The 20,487-nt window shown below is 40.6% G+C and overlaps 1 protein-coding gene across 1 annotated transcript; it reads left to right on the forward strand.

Annotated features, from left to right (window-relative positions):
- Window positions 1-2,136: 2,136 nt before the first annotated feature.
- Window positions 2,137-14,491, forward strand: LOC148021788 (uncharacterized). Its single transcript, XM_087697303.1, has 4 exons — window positions 2,137-3,356; window positions 5,853-6,221; window positions 9,062-10,928; window positions 11,029-14,491. The coding sequence occupies exons 1-4, from the start codon at window positions 3,246-3,248 to the stop codon at window positions 13,476-13,478; spliced, it is 4,797 nt and encodes a 1,598-aa protein (XP_087553429.1). The 5' UTR covers window positions 2,137-3,245; the 3' UTR covers window positions 13,479-14,491.
- Window positions 14,492-20,487: the final 5,996 nt, after the last annotated feature.

The following is a 20,487-nucleotide window of genomic DNA, read 5'->3' on the forward strand; positions in this document are numbered from 1 at the left end:
TTCACTCAAGTAGAGTGTAAAGGACATGAAAGCACTAATATTGATTTCGAACTTCTAAAAGAACTAGTAGATCCTTGTGGATTCTTTAGCGAGTTGTGTTGAGATTGGAGTTTACACTATGGATGTTTGATATCTAAAAAACTAGCATCTCAATAGCAACATAAGATTAATTTAGCTAGAGCAAACCCTAGAATGGCAAATTGGATCTTGCTCAATGCAATAATATTGGATCCAAACCTAGATACCTATCATGTAAAGGAAGATTTGGCTCCTTATCTACCCCTTAGCTAGCCCCTTACCACTCCAAATGTGGATGCCATACTCATGAGTCATGTCTACCCCAATATTGATTTTGAGTAAAACATATAACTAAAAATCACACTTCGATGTATCTCCCACATGTCCCTTATCACATGCATGTTGCTTATCACATTAAAAATAAAATATTAGTCATACACAACCTTGAACTTCAACTCTCATACCAACAATGACATAGGATGGCAAAACTTACATGGAATATAAATGATTAACAAGAAGGTTGAAATCTTGAATGTAAAAGCAAGCATGCTTGTTTCATTGGTGAAAAAAGTAACACTACTTTTTGTAATGGAACTCCTCAATGAAGCTAAACTAATATTTTTTACAATCAATAGTGTTGAATATGGGTTGAACCAATTTGGATATGAAGAAACCAAAATGCATGTAAGTTTATGGCGTTTGAAAACTTTTGAATGATGATGGTTATCCAAGTAACTTATTGATTGCCTATTAGATTTGTTTTGACATTCCAAAGCAATATACCTCATGCTCATAACTAGTAGCGTAACAAACAACATTAGCTTACGGTAACATGTTAACATGAAATTCACCAAATATTTTTGTGCTATCCAAGGCTCATTGGTTTGGGTTAATGTGGATGATTGATGAATTTGGCATGACTATTACCCATGTGAATTTGATGAAATTCGTAGCAAGAAAAGCTCTAATGATGGCTAACAACAAGTAGTCCACTAGTTGTCGATTTCAACTCTTGATGCCTATGCATGTTTTAATAGCCTCCTTGGATAATAGTGTAAGAAAACAAAGGTTGAGCTCTCCATTTAGCCGTAGACTCATATAGATCCATGCTCACTATACTTACAGCCCACTTCACTTTAGGAGCAACACATTGGTAGCATTGACCATTCAATCATCTTAGAACCTAGTCTATGCATGGTTTGGATCACTTCTATAGCGTACCTCCATCGACCAACCACCTTGTAGAGGCTATCCTAGTCACAAAATGATCACCGCATATGCTTCTTGTGCATATTGTGTTACAAGTTTTGCCATGATGAAGTTTATTGTTAGCATTTTTACATTACAAAAACAATGTGCGTGGATTTATAATAACATACAACACATGCACACACATACATCCATGCATAATTCCACATACACATATTACGTTTGGTTATGTGGTCAACTACTCTTTGAGAAGATGAGGAGGTGGAAGGTGGTTATGTGAATGGCGAGATGTATTAGGTGAAGTAACAATAGTGGATTGACAACACAATCAAATAATGAGATGTAGGTGATGCAACGAGTGCTACATGCAAAAACAATAGGCAGATGAGACGAATAAATAGAACAATCCCTAGAAAGGATTTGTGCCACTTGTGATACATCGATGGGATGTAGCTAGAGATGATGTAGGAATGTAGAAATTGTTGCAAACAAATTATGCCTACAGATAAGAATGTAGGAGGTGCAGTACTTGTTGAAAATGAGAGAGACATACATATGAATAGTTAAGTGATCTTGAAAGCTTTATAACTTAGCAAAGTAATATTTAAACAAATTGATTGAGAAATCAATTGGTGATCCCTAGCCATCAAGTCGAGAGGGAGGTGGACAATATGCTCTTCGAGTGCTCATTCAATGGATTGATTGGTTAAACCATCTATGGCAAGGGGAGAGGAGATTTCAAAGAATGTAATGACTCAGAGTGTGAAGGGGGGGAAGGAAGAAGGGGAATGAGGAAAGAAGGAAGGGATAATCAAAGGCAAGGGTAATGGCCCCTAATGGGGATCATTTAAGAGGAGGGGAATTGGGGTTTGTTGACTTAGAAAGGAAGAAGGCAGAAAGGAAGGCGGCTTCTTCTCTTTCAAATCATCAGGGTCATGATTCAGCATCTCATCAAAGCGGTGTGACACATGGAGGGCTGTTGCTTGGGATTGGCGTGACGGACCTAAGCGTCAGAGCAGGAGTAAGTACGCGTTTAGGACACATCCTGAAAGCAAAGCCCATCATCACACCACACCCAACCTCTCTCTCTCTCTCTCTCTCTCTCTCTCTCTCTCTCTCTGACCCTCCGTGTCTGTCTGTCTCTGTCTATGCCTGCGTCCGTCTCTGCGTTTCTTCTTCTTCGGCTCCCTGTCGTTCGGCAAAAGAGAGGGTAAAAAGGAAAGGATAGTACCTACCCGCCCGCGCCCCTTCTCGCCTCCCCTCCTCTAACCTCCCCTGTTTCTTACCCTTACTCTTTTTTCCTCGCCATTACGCAGAGCAGGTCGCCTTTGCCCTAAATCTACAGGGCAGTTCTCCTTGCCCTAAATCTACAGAGCAGTTCCTTTTGCCCTAATTCCACAGGCTTCTGTGTTCTCCCCCACAGCCCTGAATTGGGCCTTGTCTCAGCTCTGGGCAAGCCACCCACCGTAGCCCAAAGACCGTCTATTTTGCAGGACTTTGCCTTGAATTTAAGAACTCGGGAAGCAGGGCAGGCATCGCTGGATGGTTCCTCGACTGACGTTTGAAAATCTGGCAAGGGTTCAAATTTTCTGATTTGGGCGCTCTGGTTTACAGCGGAAAAACCAGCGAATCTACTACCATCTTTTCAGGACGGTGCTCTTGTTAGACAGGCAGCCACTGTCTGCATCTGGGTGCTTTCGATTCCCCTGTTCTCTTCATCTCAGGTGCCAAAATCTGTTTTTGTGTGTACAAATCTGGCTACAGAGTAGACCCCCCCAGCCATCCATCTTTGAGGCTTTCTGTTAGCATGTCGATTTCTGTGTTTCGACCGAAGAGTAGAGCCAAATAGCACCCCAGACTGCGTGTTCTTGGAGTGTCTATCACGGGCAGGTTTATTGTAGCAGATCCAACCTTTGCAGGGTCTGTGATGTGAAGAAGCAGGAAGGGATCTTGACAATTGACAACAGCTGTTATCGAGATGTTGCATATACACACTGATTTGGTTTTCAGGGAATGATATGCATGGGCAACATCAAGAGGATAGGCAGCACATGTGGCCTGGGCCTTCTAGGCAGCGCCCCGTTCTTGCCACAGATGCTGACTGTGCTTCTGTGAAGACCTTCTGTAAGGTGGCGGTCTTATACCCAAGTGGCACTTCTACTGTACTTTTGTCTATTCCCACATTTGAAAAGGTTGTAATGTGCAGTGGTGAATTGTAAAGTGCCATCAGACTTTGATGGTCTGTATTTGCATGTGCATATGTTACTATCTCATGAACTTACTGTTTCATGGATATGACTGGTCTGTGTGATGATCTCAAGCCGAAATCAGTAGAGTTCGTCTGAATATCAAAAGCTGAAGAGTGTGTTGGTTATTCTCCTGATTTAACATTTTGAATAGCTTGTGCATTGTTTATGGTCTTTTGCACTTTCAGACCATGTTACTCTTTCTTCAGCGTTGCAACTTATCATATGGCATGCTTCAAAACTGGGATGGGCTGTCTGTACTTCCCTGAAATTTAGATGTTTTGAAGCTCCTTCTGGATTGTGTCCTTATCTGCATTGTCATTTATACATGGGGGGTGATTAGCAGTATATATTACTTTCCCAGATATTCCCATTTCTTTGCAATACATATATGTTGCCTGATCTTGATCTTGAATCAGAACCTTACATTATTTGAAAGAGGGAGAGACTATCCTGTAGAGTTGTGGATTCACAAATTTAACAGGCAAGTTGTAGTAGCACAGGGTTATGGTTAAATTTACAGGCCATGTTTGCCAGGATTGCTTTTTGTTAAAAAGTATTCATGATCATCATATCTGTGCAAGTGCTCTTCATGAGCTGCTGGGTACTGATCTGGTATGACTGGATGCCAGATTCTGTATTGTGAGTATCAAAATTGCAAATCTGCCATTTCGATACTTGTACTTTAAACTATCTGTAGAAGCACTCCTTATGAACAGCCTCATAGTGTACCAGGCTAGAGAGTAAACAGTTCATTGGCAATAAGATAACTTTCGAAGACGTGTAGCAGAAGTGTCAAAGGATGTTTCGCCTCTGATAATTGTTCAAAATTCCTACAGCACTTATTTGCTTCAGCATTTCAGGTCTAACTTTGGGCCATCTACCTCTACAAACAATTGATTCACTTGGCACTTACAGCCACGTGTATGCTGGTGCTTAGATTCGGGGAATGAATATTTTACAGGCGTCACAGCATTTGAGAAACTTAGCCACCTGCTTCACTCTGAACTTTTGAAACTTCACCTATGAAATAGTGAATTTTGGAGGGATGCGGTTATGTTCCTCCATTCTCTCTGACCTGTTCCAGCTATTTTATATCCACTTTTTCTTGCTTATGAGCTTGTATCATGCCGAGTGAGGTCACAGGAAAACTAGTCCCTTGACAGCGAATCAATCTAAATCAACTCAGAGAAGCCAGCTATAGGCTTTAAGGCAATGCTTATCAAGTTTTTAGTAGTTAATGCCAATCCTGACACTGAGCTAGCTGAGAACATCATCATAGCATATGGCTTCCCAGTCTCTAGGAAAAGAGCGAAGTTGAACAGTTTCATGATGACATTAGCTCGTTAGCTGCTGAGTTCTAACATCCTATGCACTAGCATCCAACAGAAGCTGTAGATAGTCTTTACATTGCTTGCTCTTTTCACTTGCTCTTCAAATCTTGTATATCTTTGGTGGTTTCCCACAGAGCATTATTCAAAGTTCTAGCTTGCGAGCTATCATGTTGGTGGGTTCTGGTCACTAATAGGGTAGGAGATACGTATATTATTTGCACTGATTTATATTCAGTCATTGTCTTACTTTAATGATGTATTGGAGTGTTCATGCTATGTTTGATTGGCAAGCTTTTAGGACTTGGAAGGAGTCATCATGAAGGGCTAGGCAGATTTATAATTTCTACATGGGGTAGTCTTAGGTGCTGTGAATTCCAATCATCAATGGTGTTTTACTGGCACTGTACCAGTTGCTCTTAGAAACTAAAAGCCTTCTGGTATGGTGTCCAAGCTGTGTCCTGTGACTTTAGGTGTATTTTTCTCCGACCTTTCTGTTGTAGGTGTACAAGCTTATGTATATTAGTTTTGGTGATTACAGCTTTTAGCTGGTCTTTGCGGCCTTACAGTTGAGAGCATACTGGCTGCAGTTGCTGAAGGTCTGGGAACTGCAGTACAGAATTTAGATGGTTTTGAATTTACTCCAGTTCAACTTTTAGTGCTGCCAGATGCCCCCTGATGCTACACATTTCATATACCTCTATATAAGTGGGAGTGGTTACCCTGGTTTCTGATCTGAATACTATAGTAGAGCATTTAGGCACAATTTTATCCGAATTCACGTGTAGCACTGTGCCCCCTTGAAAGTACAGGTTTCCAGATACCTCTAGTGATAATAAAAGGGAGATGTTATCTTGATTTTTGGGCTCTCTTTTGTCTTTACAAGCATACCTATGAGTTTGGTCCTTTTACTATAATACCTGAATCCTTCTTATGCGTGCTGATGTGATAGTCTGCATGTCTGAAGAGTGTTAAGGAATTTCTGTTCAACAAGTGTATTTTTTCTTCCAAGTAATGGTACCAACTGTTTCTTGTTGCCAACAAACAGGCTGGCCGCAAAGTAGGTGTTGGGGATTGTGCACTTTTTCAAGCTGGAAATGCTCCCCCGTTTATTGGAATAATCCGCAAAGTTATTGGAGAGAGAGAAAGTGACCTTAAGCTCATCGTAAATTGGCTTTATCGGCCTGGTGACATCAAAGTAGGAAAAGGGGCTCCCTTGGGGGTAGCACCAAACGAGATCTTTTATTCATTCCACAAGGATGAAATATCTGCAGCGTCACTGTTGCACCCATGCAAGGTTGCATTCTTACAGGAAGGTGCTGAGTTACCATTTGGAGTCTCATCGTTTGTTTGTAGGCGAGTGTATGATACAACAAACAAATGTTTATATTGGCTCACAGATCAAGACTATACAGATGTGAGTTTCTTCGTATTGCTTCTATAAAATATATTTTGGTGTTTTTCTCCTTTATATGGTGTGAACTACGGTAAGAAGTCCATGTATTAAAGATAACAAGGTGTATCCTTTATAGCTGATGTGATCTAAAGTGCTAATAAAATGTTTTTACTCTTCTGTTTCTTATCAAGTCCCAGTCCTTAGGTTGCATACCTGTCATAGTGCTTGTGATTGATGTGTTTGCATTAGGAAAGGTGGTTGAGACTGATTTTGTTTGAACCAGTTAAGAAAGTGTAGAAAATCTTGTCTTTAATCAGGTTTTAAGACAAATAAGTCAAAGTGAATATGACCTGTTTTCATGTAGCTGTTACATAGGAAGTAAAGGATGATGCAGAGCAGTTGGAAGCTGCAGCCTAGAGGAAAAGGAAAATAACATCAGTCTTCACAATAGCTAGTGAAAAAGAACTGCACTCTCTTTCTGAAGAGACTACAATCTGCTGCTAGATTTCGCATGTAGGTTTTAAGTCTTTTTGGTGTTAGAATGACTGCTCTCCTCAAATCATTTGATAGACTGGGTGCAAGGTGCCTGCAAATCATTGAAGCTGTTAACCTAGCTCGAGTCCTTCAAAGCTTTTATGGTTAATTTAAACGACTCAAGCCTGTGGTCTATGTAGTCAAGGCTGTTTGTATGAAGCGTTCTTTTTTCATGTCATTTATGCTGTCTATGATAACATTGATATGCTGCTTTACTCAATTATAGCCTAGCTATTGCTGGTGGTTTTGCATTATTAATTGGTGTAAACTTCCATGCGGTTTGCTATTGAGGTAATGCTAAGTGCATAGCCATTGTTTTCACAAGTAGAAGTTTGCCTCTGATAAATTTATAGGCATTTAGAGCACATGGTCATTTGGCTGCTTCAGTCAGGGGCATGATTTTGCTTTCTCTGCTTGGTTGGAGATTTTAAGGGTCCCATCAACTGGTAAACTTCATTTGGATTTCAGAGGCATAGTTGCTTTGTATGAAAAATGCTAGGTGTAATCCACAAGGGTTTATGTAATTTGCAATTTTTGGTGGGACATTGATTGAGAATTGACATGGTAGCGATAAACTTACCAGTGCTTGTGTTCCGATAAAGATCCTCAATTTATACATGTCTACTGTGTAAATTCCAAAAGCAGTGTCCCGCTGGAAATTGCGTATTTAAGTAGACCATTGTATATACACCTCGCATTTTGCATTCAAAGCAGCTATGTGGTAAAGTTGGAAAGAACTTTACTAGTAAATTGATGAAATAAAGAAGTCAAAACCTTATCAATTCAAAATATGTTGGTGCTCTCCAGCCTGTGCCTCTTAACAATCACATGACCATGTGGCCTGAACATAGTTGCTAAGAAACTCGTTTCATACCTAGGCATTTGATAAACATACAAAACACCTATTTTAAACTTTTAACAAATGCCACACTCTAAATGTCTTGGGACTTTTATAATCATCGTTTATCGTGGATTTACTTACCACGTTCACATGGATATTGGCATTGATTGCCGGAGTTTTACTTTGAGTTGGTATCCTTGATGATTGCATATATTGATGACTCCTTTTATAGCTAAAGTTGATTTTGGGAATGGATAGTGGACCATGATGCATGCAAATATCGATGCTATGTTGAATGCTCATTTGCATTGTATAGGATAATGAATAATGTCAATTTGTGTTTTGTATGTTGCATGAGTCATACTTTGTATGTATAAAATGCTTTCATATTTTTTAATATCTCTAGTGAAACCTGTTTACGAAACCTGTATGAAACCCATGAAATTTGTTTCGTACCTCTCATTTCAGAAACCCTTGGTAACTATGGGCCGGAAGATGTGTAACTTGAATGAGGCAAACCTTTGTGAAAACGATTGTTATGCATCTGACATGACTGCAATAGCAAATACCCAGAAGTTTAGATTAACTAGTAGTTCAGTTTTAAAGATTGAGATTCTCAGTTGAAATGTATTGTAGATGAATTGGCTTGAGACTAAACCACACATGTATTTTGTGAACACAAACCCAAGTTGTGTTTATGGGGCTATAATTGAAGGCATCCTATGTATGGTGGAGTTTTTGGGTCTTTCTTTTCTTGTGAGACTGTGGTTGGAGCCTCTTTGAATAGATCAATCTCTTCTAGTCTTCTGGTCATTTGGGTCACATAGAAAGTGTTTCAACGAATTTGTCATAAGATCTCCTTGGTCATAGATTGGGGTCATTGATTGAGCAAGTGTCTATGGGATGCATGTAGCCTCCCAAAGGTTTAAGCGACATTAGCATATGAGTTCAAACATGACTGGTGTAGGAGATTTTGGGATTTGGTGAATCTTCCTCAAGTTATTTGCTTCTCACTGTTGAAACTCGATCACAAGTATTTCACCTCAGGGGAATTCTCTCCCAAGGTGTTTTAATAGAATTTTCTTATCTTGGGAGAAAAGACTTGATTTTCATAAGTCGCTATCTCCATTGTTCCGGACAAAATGCATTGCGTCAGCATCCAAGCAATTCAAACCATGAGTTATATTGACAAGGACACATCCCACAGATCCATGAAGCGTTTCTAACTAGGAATGGGTAATCTTTGCTCATTTAGTTATGATGCACTTGTGAAACCCTACTCTCAGCATGCACCATTTGAAGGACATGACCCAAGCTAAAAAGAGTGAACACCACTAATGTTTAACACACTGTTAAGACAAATGTTAAATCGTCTTGTAACATTGGCTTGAGCTTTTAATAAGGCATCGTATTTCATTCATTCTTGTGTCAAAGACTCTATAACCTTCGTGCAGTATTGCTTATTGTGTTTTCTACAAGTGTGCAGGACCGTCAGGCAGAAGTGGATGAACTACTAGACAGGACAAAGCGTGAGATGCAGGCAGCTGTTCAATCTGTGTCCTCACAAAAAATGTCACAGCAGTCTAAGGTGGAGGGTGTGAATGCAGGTCCACTGAGTGGTCAATCAAAAGGCAAGAAGAGAGAGAGAACAGATCAGAATATGGAACCGAATAAGCGAGAACGAGCTATGAAGTCTGAGGACCCAGATTCTGGCTACTCAAAGCGAGATTGCAGTATGAAGGCTGATGAACTAGCAAGTATCACTGATAAGGATGGGGGCTTGGCTAATGCAGTGTCTGTTGAGCACCTTGTGCAGATGATGCTTCAAGAGCAGAATGATGTGATAAAGAAGTCTGCCGAGGCAGTGCCACGTCGGACCTTATTTGCCAATGTTATAGCAGCAACAGACAAGGAGGATTGCCTGACCCGATTTGTTCAGCTTGGAGGCATACCTATCCTGGATGACTGGCTTCAAGAAATCCATAAAGGAAAGGTAGGTGACAGTGGAAGCCCCAAGGAAAGTGATAAAGGTTCTGAGGAGTTTTTATTAACTCTGCTTAGAGCATTAGATAAATTGCCTGTTGACTTAGATGTATTAAAAACCTGCATAGTAGGAAAATCAGTTAACAATCTGCGGAGTCACAGGAATCTGGAAATCCAGAAGAAAGCCAGGAAACTCGTGGAAACGTGGAAAAAAAGAGTAGATGCAGAAATGAAGTCATCAGATGAACAAAAACCAGGACCAAATCCAGCAACAACTTGGTCGTGCAAACAGCCTCCCTCTGAAACACATGGTACGAAAGGGCGATCTCCAACTGAGAGAGGAAATAGCAAAAGCACGACAGCCTCAAAGGTCTCTACAAATGGCTCTAGTCCTGGCAGCAGAGAGCATGTGCCACATGTTGTGATGAAAGACAGCTCTCTGAAGGCTCATGCTAGTGGTACAAGCGACGTAGCAGTGATGGTGAAGGAGGAAAAAAGCTGTAGCTCTAGTCAGTCTCAAAACAACAGTCAATCATGGTGTAGTGGGTCAGGGAAGGGGGCTGGATCATGGAAGGACGAAGTGAAGACATCATCTGCAGTGTCAACTGGCACTAAAACTCTCCGTAGCCACACCAGCTCTGGTAAAGCTCACTTATCAAGTAGCAGTACTGCAGGGGTTTATAAGGAGCCAACTGGTGGGAAGCACAGAACAGCAGGAAATGAAAAGATTGGAAGCTCAGCTTTATTGGAGAAGGGTGGAGCTGAGAGTGCACGTGCAGAGAATCCAAATAATCAACGGATAATTGTAAGATTACCAAATCCTGGGCGCAGTCCAGCTCGCAGTGTTAGTGGAGGGTCATTGGTTGATGGTGGAGCTCCTGTAAGTAGGGTCTCTTCACCAGGTGAGCGATATGATTCTGTTGATGTAAGAAGCAGGACTCCAGCTGTTAGGTCACCTGATCCTAATGGAGATAACAAAAGTGTTAACACTGTTGGTGGTATTGAGAAGTCTGGCAGTGATCTGAAAGAAGAGAAAGAAAGGTCATGCATTGCCTCAGCTGAAGATATTGACTGCAAACTCTCAGATCTAGAGCACAGGTCCAAGGAAGCAAAACAAACTGCGGGTGATGAAGGGCTTGAAAAAAGGGCCCCTGGAGCTAGCATACTTAGAAGGGGCTTAGAAGGGCATACATCTGAAACAAGTGAGGGTGGCATAGACTTGCTTGCAAGCATTGCCACATTCGAAAGCTCTGAAAACGAGAAGAGTGTGACTGCCATAACTGCAGGAGAGCTACCCCCTAGTTCAGATATTCTAAATCAGGGAAGGACCTCAAATGAAGCAGATATTAAAAGCGAAGATAACAAGGATGGTAAACTTACATGGTTTTGCATATGGTTTGTTGTTTGTGCTTGGAATGTTTCATCACAGTGAATTGAAATGTGTTATTCTTAACCTTGGTGAACATGCAGGTGAGAAGAAAAAGAAAGATGGTTTGCCAAAGGTGTATTCTAAAGGTGTGTCAGACCAAGGTGCCTTGGAGCCAGTTGCTGCAGCTGAACGAGTATCTTTGGTGTCAACACCTTCACATGGCTCAAGTAATCATGTGCAGGATGTTAGTAAAGAGTGGCCTAATTGTTCTGTGACTGAACAATCCTTGGATGCAAGGGTTAGAGATGGTACTGTAGAGGACACTTTACAAGTCTCTCAAGATCCTTTTCCTGAGAAAGATGCTTCTGCACATGGATCAAGAAGCATTGAGACTGTCAGTCGACAGGATGGATGTAATGGGGCAAAGTTTGTCCGAGGTGAAACAGAACATCATGATATTGGCAGCACAACTCTGACTAAGGGCAGCTCTTCTATTCCTGAAAGCCAAAGATCTACAGTTTCATTGCTCACTGAACACTCTAATGAGATTGTCGAGGATGGTGTTGCAAGCAGTGCAAAGCCTTTGGAGAAGAAGCCATTGAATGAAGCTGGGCCAAAAGCCGGGGACTCTGTTTCAGGGCACCATGACAATGAAGCAGTTGCAAAGGAAGCCGGTCAGCAAGTAGAGGACCATGACAATTCTGCAGCACATGATATCAAAGCTGGCACAAAACCTGAGAACAGTGCTCACGATAATGCAGAAAGTGCTCGAGTTTTAGAAGAGGGAGATGCTGCAACAGGCAAAAATTCTGAATTAGGGAGATCCAGCAATGCTGTAGCTGATGACAGCAAGGATACGAAACTTGACAAAGATGTGAGCGCTGTGGTCGAAGAAAATACTGGATCTGCAGGTATTTGTCATGTTGATGAGAAACAAGAGGAGTCATGTAGGGAAGGTCATGATGGTTCTTCAGGTTCAGTTTTGGGAGTCCAAGAGATTATGGCTACTCCATTGCAGTCAGCTGAAGCCCATGTCCCTTCTGAGGAGGCTCACGAGGAAAAGGGTGGTAACAGTGATGCCACTGGGAGACCAGTCTTTGATTTGAATGAAGGCTTTGTAACTGATGAAGTTCCCCTGCATATTCCTGACAATCTAAATGCCCCACAGGGCAAGGTTTCCACACTTATTCCAACTGTAAGTGTTTCAGAAGCATCTGCTGGCCAGTCTGCAACACCAAGTCCATTGGCTGCACGTGTGGCTGTCGTGGCAGCAACCAGGGGTGCTTTCATACCACCTTCTAGTCCGATTAGAAGTAAAGGTGAGCTTGGTTGGAAGTTCTCTGCTGCGACCAGTGCTTTTCGACCTGCTGAACCCCGTCGTCCAGCTGGAACGGTACAGATATCTTCTGATACTGTCATGGCAGTAGCAATGTCAGCAGCTGAGGGAAATGAACATGTCACCAAACGTCCGCGTGTGTTAGATATAGACTTGAATGTGGCAGACGAGAAAGTATTGGAAGATGTTTGTACTTCAAGCCAGCCCTCCCAAAGTTTCTTGGGGGCCCTTCCCTCTGATTCTGTTGTAAACAACAGCCCGGTAGCAGTAAGGCCTGAATTGGATTTGAATAGGATTGATGAAAGTGAAGATGCCATAGGTCTTTTGTCGAGCTCTGGTGCAGATAATCTGGTTCAGAGTAGCTCACTCACAAGTACACGAGTTGTACGAGATTTTGACCTGAATGATGGACTTGATCTAGAGGAGCCTGTTGTGGAAGAGCCTCTTCCCAACAATAACATCAAGGTTCTTGATAATCTTGTTACTCCTGGGCTCAGGTCAAGCTCAGAAGTTACAAGTGTAGCTTCATGGTATTCTGCAGCAAATCCTCTGCCCACATTAATGATGCCAGCATTTTCTATGGGGAGAGCAGAACCGACATATCCTGTTGTAGCTGCTTCAAGTGCTAAACCTGCCATCTCTGTAGGCCAGGGCCTTAATCCCTATGGTGGGGATGTATATCGAAGTGGTCCAGTGCTGTCTTCGTCAGCTGTTTCATATTCCACAACTTACTCTACAAGCATTCCTGCTTCTCCAGCTGTTTCATATCCCACAACCATGCCTGCTGCTTTCTCATATCCTGGATTTCCATTTGGGTCTGCTGGTTTCCCATTCACTTCTGCTTCATTCAACATGGGATCTTCACCCTATGTCTCCTCAACCAATTCATCTGTTTTTCCAACTGCTCCCTCTCAGTTGGTAAGCGCGGGAGCAATTATGTCATCATATGGGAGACCATATACTATGAGTATTTCGGAGGTCCCTGGAGCAGATAGTGGCTCTTCTTGGTCTAGGCCAAGTCTTGATATGAATGCCGGTCCAGATGTAGTAGATACAGATGCCCGAGAAGACGGGCTTGGATCTAGGCACATGCCTGTTCTCAACCAACTTTCTTTCCAACAAGCAGGTTCATCAGGTGGGTCCTTAAAAAGAAAAGAACCCGAAGGCAGTTTTGATCCATTTAGATCTGGTTTCAAACAAACGACTTGGCGGTAGCCAAGATGTGTAGAGCTTTACTGGGCTGCACTTTTCTCGATGATAAAGCAAGCTGAGTGATGCACACGGTGCACTTTAACCTGCTGATGGAGAGACACATTTCGTTACTGGACTCAGCAATTGTGCTGTTAGAGCATTGTGCACTTACACGTGCCCTACCGCCTCAATCACTTTCAAACGTGTGACAGTCTCATCATCTCATAAATGCTAGCTAGAAGTGATTCCATAAAATGCTGACTGAAGAAGTGGTGTGTTAATGGTGGCTGGAGCAGTATGGGTGTAAAATCACTGTAAATGTTTTAAACTGCAAGTTGCATTCGCACAGTTCTGTGCCACCATGTTTTTCCTCCTCGAAAAACTGTTTCTTTCCCTCTAAAATTTGGAAGCGGTTCTGCAGGTTCATAATTGATTGTCTGGAAAAACTGTTTCTGTCTCTACAAATAGGAAACAGTTACTGCAGGTGCACAATCGTCTGAAATCATAGTAACAATAGTACTTGTTATCCTTGCTATTTTGAGATGATTCTTTGGTGCTATATTCCTTGTATGCAATCTTCGTGCAGAATCTCTTTTTCAACATTTGAGCAGCAGAGGTTATGTGGCTACATATTTTTTGATTGTGCTTTGTATACACTTTGCCTTCACCCCCCCCACCCATATGTGCCTCTTGCCGTCCACAGTTGTTTAGCAACCTGCATATGACTGCATGTATGGGCATGTGCACTGCTTGAATTGGATTATTGATGTATTATGAAATGGGGAGATAGCAGGCCAAGATAGTTATGATGAGCTTTGATTATTGATTTATTATGGAATAGGAGGATCGCAGTTCAAGACTACAATGATAAAATGTGCAAATACAGCAGGGGCAATTTTGTCGTGTAGGTGTGATCTGCTGGCATAGTACACTTTCCTTTACAAAGTGTCTCTCAATAATAGGGAGTCTGTAATATGATGATGTATATTGAAACTGAATTGAAAGCCTTACATTACCGGATTTCAATTTATGTGAAGCTGATGATAAGTGGACAGGTCTACATATGTTCTTTAAGCCCCAACAGTTTTTAAATGTGTGTGTTGTGAAGGAGGTGTGGTTGTGGCCCTCCATTTCAGTCATTAGTCCAGGATATTAGCTTTGAAGCCCATTCAGGGTGCTGGTCCACTTGTGCTGCAGGGCTGCATATGTGAGTTGGTGTTTGGTCTCGTTGCTATATAATCTTCAGAGTTACGTTTTTAGCAAGTACACCTTTGATGTTTGGGTGTTATATACCATTCAAGTTGAGAAGCAAGTTTGGAAAGTACGTCCTCAGTGAGGCAATGTTGGACATGAACAATGTCTCAGTAGAGCATGGTTGTATCGCTGAAAGAAAATTAAGTGCGAGGCAATGTTGGATATGAAGAATGCTGTGGTTACATCGTCGAAAGAAAGTAAGTTAACAGTTCCTCTTCTTCTGCATGTCCAAAGGAGGCTGTTCTACTATCCAACAAATTGTTGCCTTGTTCATTGCTTTCACCGTTTTCAGCAATGAACACAATATGTAGCCATGACATAATTAAGAGATGCAGTGTACCTCTGTGTTGGTTTAGAAACTCCTACATCATCTCAATACCTGCTCAACTTAAGCATTTGGCTACCCCACTTGGTTGTGTCACTCGTAACTTTATATTTCCTGTCTTTTTTTGCCTTGCATTATGTGGGACAACTTGTACATGATGCTCATATGGTGGTTGTTTATCCTCTTGAAATACCATATGTATATCTTGATGGTCTTTATAGGTTGTTTATGCATCTTCTCCTCATGGAAGATTATATCATGGTTGTGTACTATAATTTTAGCTAAGTGGTACCATGTATATTTGGAGGCCCCATATCATTTTCTAGACTTGGGATCAAGCTTGTCTCACTTTCCTTTGAATATGCATATAGGCTTTATAGCCAAACACTTGTAAGTGGTCATAATAGGGTTTCTTGATAAACCAAATCTTCTCAAGAATTTTGCCATTCAATGGCTTGTGAACTCTTTCTTGTGTCGTCTTATTCATCTTTTCATCCATCCCATTTTTAGTTGGGTCTTCAATGGTCAACTCCCACTTGATTCCTTAGATGTCACAGAAGTTCAAAAAAACATGAGAAATACAATCACACTTTGGTACCCTAAAATGACACTAAGTTGAGATGTAGGACAACACTCTTAAGATAGTCAAATGTTTAACTCTTTGGAGAATTTCCTAGTCTAATGCTCTTGTGGGAAACCTCTTGACTAATTAAGGTGGTTTGATTTTCTAATTATGTAGTATATTAATTTGACATACACAAATAACTTTCTTAATTAGATCCATTAAAATAGGTTTGACATACACAAATAACTTTCTTAATTAGATCCATTAAAATAGGTTTATTCATGTAATTTCAGCATAAAGATAAATCAAGTGGAAAAATCATCTTTGAGTAAGCATAAATCTTTATTCCAAAATAAGTTTAGAATCTTTACTTTATTCCATTAGTTTCTAGTCCATAAACTGGACTCCACTTGAAGGTAAAACAAACAATCCTCCCTTAGTCAGCATCGTGGCCTTCTAGAAGACATATCCTAAGCTCATAGGGGGTTAGACTAGTGGAGCAAATAATCAACTTCTTAGTGAAGAGTTCATTTGCTAACCTTGAGGGAGATATAGTATGCATCTCCAAAATCAATGTTTGTTGGGGGAGATCTAGTGTACATCTCCAAAATCAACTTGTGTTGTTATTATAGAGCTTTAAAATACACAATTGATCAAACAATCCTTTTCTAATATATTAAGAAAATGTGGCAATACAATTTATGGCCATACCATTTATGCATAGGAATGGATTTAGGTACTATGCCCTCTAGCATGAGGTTCCATATGGCTTATCCAAGTTAAAATGAACTTGATATAGACCTTAGCCTATCTCCTTGAAAGAAAGGTCAATCTTGGGTTGCTATGGTATCTTTAGCCAAGTCCTATTCCTTGAAATTCCAATTGTTCTTAAGTTCAAGTTTGTATCTCATCAAGGTCTTAGCTTTTCTTCAACCTTAGCCTCTACTTTAGATTACAAGGATTCATCACAATGGTTTGCTCTACGGTCATGGAAACCTTCCTTTATAAGGATCTTGGAAGGAGGTACTCTAATTGTATAGACTTCAGTGTTAGGCATGTTTTAGCCATCAAATGCTTGGCATTGACATCCTCAAACATTATGGGATGCTTAACAATAGGTATGACCATATCCATGGATATATGGGCATCTTGAAAGAGGGCATCTTAACAATAGGTATTCATAGGTTGGAAATTGTCCTAAAATTTTTGACAGTTGACTTCTTGAATCTTATTCGAGCTTGGTTGTTGCCTAGTGATAATTGTATCTTGCTACATGAATGCAAGATGGTTTGTGGGATGCAATGAGCATTGAATGCTTAGTCCTGAATTGATTTCCACTTGGTTATGCCAAAGAGTTGGCCGTTGACACAGCATGTGGAAAGCTTATTTGACATTGCCACTTGAAGATGGTATAAGCATTGATGCTTCTTTGGTTATGTATTGACTGTTAGATGCATTGGCACATCTATTATGGTTTGGAGGTGTTTTGAGCTGAGAATAACTTGAGTATTGTAGAGTTTATGCTATTGGTCTATTCAGACTATTGCCTGCCATTGAAGTTGCGGCACAACTACATGTCTACTATGCAGTTAATGAGATCTACATGCAATGTTACTACACCCAAATGGTCTATGGAAATGTTTAACATTCTCTTGAGCTGAAAATTACTGGTTGTTGTAGAGTTTTCACTGTCATAAAACTCTTGGATTGAAATTGTCTTGTTTGAACAATGATCTATCTACTTGCTACCTGACTGAAAGTTTTTGGGATTCTCATTTGAGAGAGAATGTTTGCTGCATGTCAATTGAACTTGATTGAACAATAAGTAGGGTACATATACATGTACTTGAGTTGCTTGATGTTATACAAGCACTTTTAAGCAGTGAAAATACATTGGATTGTAGGGAGTTAGGCATTTATAGGTTATATACTACATTGAATACCTTCAACTGTAAATATGGCAAATGCTACAAGTATTGACAATATTACTTAAATTGTGGGAGAGAAGCTTCATATAATAAGAACTTTGCTCTATGGAAGTTCAGAATGTTTTTTTTTTGATTGGTAGAGGTTATTGGGATTTATGTACATGAGATGAGATTGAACCAAAACTTCCTGAACGGAATCGAATTGCAGAGTAGTTGAGAGTGCACAAGCAGTGGACAGAAAGAGCTAGTAAGATTATGCATTGGTTCTTATTATGCATTTCGAATGCCATGGCCATACAAATAACTAGTTGTCGAATTCCAAAAGATGCACGGGACTTTCTTATGAAGAACTATGATAATGTTACTCATGTATGAAAGATTCAATTGAAACAACAATTTAATAACATGACATGGAATGGCAGGAGTATTCAAGCATACACTACAAAGATTAAAACCATCGTAGACACACTCCCAAGGCAGCTTTCCATTGGATCTTGTTACTATAGGAATTAGATTTCAAGGTCACACACAGACTTGGTGCCCAACATGTGATTATGCCAATTTCTTGTCTCAGCTTGATTGTAAAGAAGGTTAGTTTTAAGTAAATGATGACTTTCTTGATTCCTAACTATTCCATGAAATTCCTTAAAACCTAAAACCTTACCCACCCAATCCTCCCTGGACGTGGTATGAATATTTTCTAGTCTTGCTAGACTTAGGAAAAGTTCCGAATCACATTTTGATGGACCAGTGCAAAAGACTTGATCTTTGGGATTGGCGTTCTAAATCTTTGGCTAGCTCTACCAATGAACATTGTATGGATTACTACAATGTGGAGTTTTACCTATGAAAAAGGATGCAATCATGGAAGAAGCTCACCAAGGCATTGTGGTGGGAGATGTCAGCATATTTGTGCAAAAGTGTGATGTGTGCCACCATCTTGGCCAACCGCTGTCTTAATACCAGTTGTCCCTGCACCACCCAATCTTATTGCCAAAGCCCTTTCAAAAATGAGGGCTCAACTTCATCGACCCTATCAAACTTGTAGCATTCTACACCAAAAGTAGACATAGGTGATAATGATGACCTACTACACGAAGTGGATCAACGTATGGGTATTACCCAACAATTATGCATAGGTAGTAGCCAAGTGCCTCTTTAAGGACGTCCTCACTTGCTATGGTTGCATGGCTAAATTAGTTAGTGATCGAGGAAGTCACTTTTTAAATAAGGTCATCAAATATGACTTCTGTCTTCTTGGTAATTCATAAGAGATCATTCCCATATTATCTACAAGCCAATAGTCTAGCCAAATCCACCAACAAAACTCCATGTAAAATACTTATCATGCTAGCGGAGCATCATCATCGAGATTGGGATACCAAGCTCCTAGTAGCACAAGGCGTATCACACTTCATTCAAAGTGGCTACAAGCCTCACTCCATAATATCTTGCATTTGATATCAAGGAAATTACACCTCTAGAATTTGTAGTCCCAAGTCTCCAAATTGCTGTTGAAGATTGCCTTTTTTCTCAAGAATCCCTCCCCTTTCGAATAGAAAACCTATCTCAACTCAACGAGGACTAGATTTAGAGTTCTTACCTCTTTTCCAAAGTCTAATCCAAATAGAAGCACCAAGTAGTTTGCCTCTCCATGAAGTGGCACTTCGAGCCTAGATAAGACATCCTAGTCTTGTACACTCGAATAGGCAAGCTTCCTAGAAAATTGAAAATGTAGTGGAATGGCCCATTTTTGATCTTCCATACAACACCCACTAATTCTTTCTACCTCACTCATTTAGAGGGTAATCTTCTTTTGCATCCCCTCAATGGATTCCGCTTATAGCACTAATATGTGGATGGATTGGTGTGTCTCTTCCCACTTACTTGCAAGTGCCCTACTAACCCTATCCAAATCAGAATCTGTGCAAGCCTCCACGAGATGTTTCCCTAGTTCTACAATTCCAATGATTGCCGAAATCGTGATTGAATGTGGTTTTGATACCACTACTTCTGGTGATGTGGCCCTTATTAATCATCCCTTATCGTACCAATACATGATCCTTATTACAAGTAGCACGGTATGATGTATTGAGAATAGTGTCAATCTCATAATTTCCTATGGCCTTGTTTGCTAGCATGGTAAACATGCATTGGCCACATTCAAACCATCTATCCCCCATGTATCCACCCCTCATAATCATACTTTTCTTTGCCTTCCTCTTTATTGCGACTTCTATTTTTCACTCTCTATGCTATTATTGCCTTATCATACTTGTTATTTCCTTGCCTTGGCCCACTTCTCATCACCAATGGTGTTGCTCTTCTCTATCCTTCTCCTTGATAGACTTCACCCTCTCACCCTAGAGAATAAGGGGTCCATCATGAGGTAGAGATCATCTTGCTTCACTTGGAGAAAGGTCCCCATGTGCACCTCGGCCACATGGACTTCGAGCCTACCTCTTAGCATGTGCAGGAGAGGATTCACCTCCTTATGGATGGTGGAACAAAGGCCCCTAGTATGGTTCCAAAGAGGGAGATGGATGCACTCTTTGGATTGGTCTACAAAGGTGAGTATCACCTCAACTACATTGCCGAAAGCCACAAACCAAAGCTCAAAGTAGTTAAATTTTCTTGGATTTGAAAGCTGCTATGGTCAGTTAGATGTGGATGACTAATAGCCATTGGAAAGTAAAAAATTTGAGTTATTCTTGAAAGCTGTTAACGTTGTGTTGCTACAAGAGAAATTGAATGATTGGCTAAAAGGTGAAATCGTAGAAACTAGGCTAAAATCAAAGTGGGCACATATCACCAATGCTATTTAATATGATTGTGAAGTGAGATAGGATGAAACTGAGGTTGGAAATAGGGTCTATGCCTGCAGTTTCTATAAAGTCTTGAAATTGTAGTAAAGCCATTTGTATCTATGGTTGAACAACTTGTTATGCTTACTGGTTTGAC

This window comes from Lygodium microphyllum, chromosome 17 (genome assembly GCF_053477565.2).
Source record: "Lygodium microphyllum isolate KBCC chromosome 17, Lygodium_microphyllum_v1.1.10, whole genome shotgun sequence".
NCBI classification, from domain to species: domain Eukaryota; kingdom Viridiplantae; phylum Streptophyta; class Polypodiopsida; order Schizaeales; family Lygodiaceae; genus Lygodium; species Lygodium microphyllum.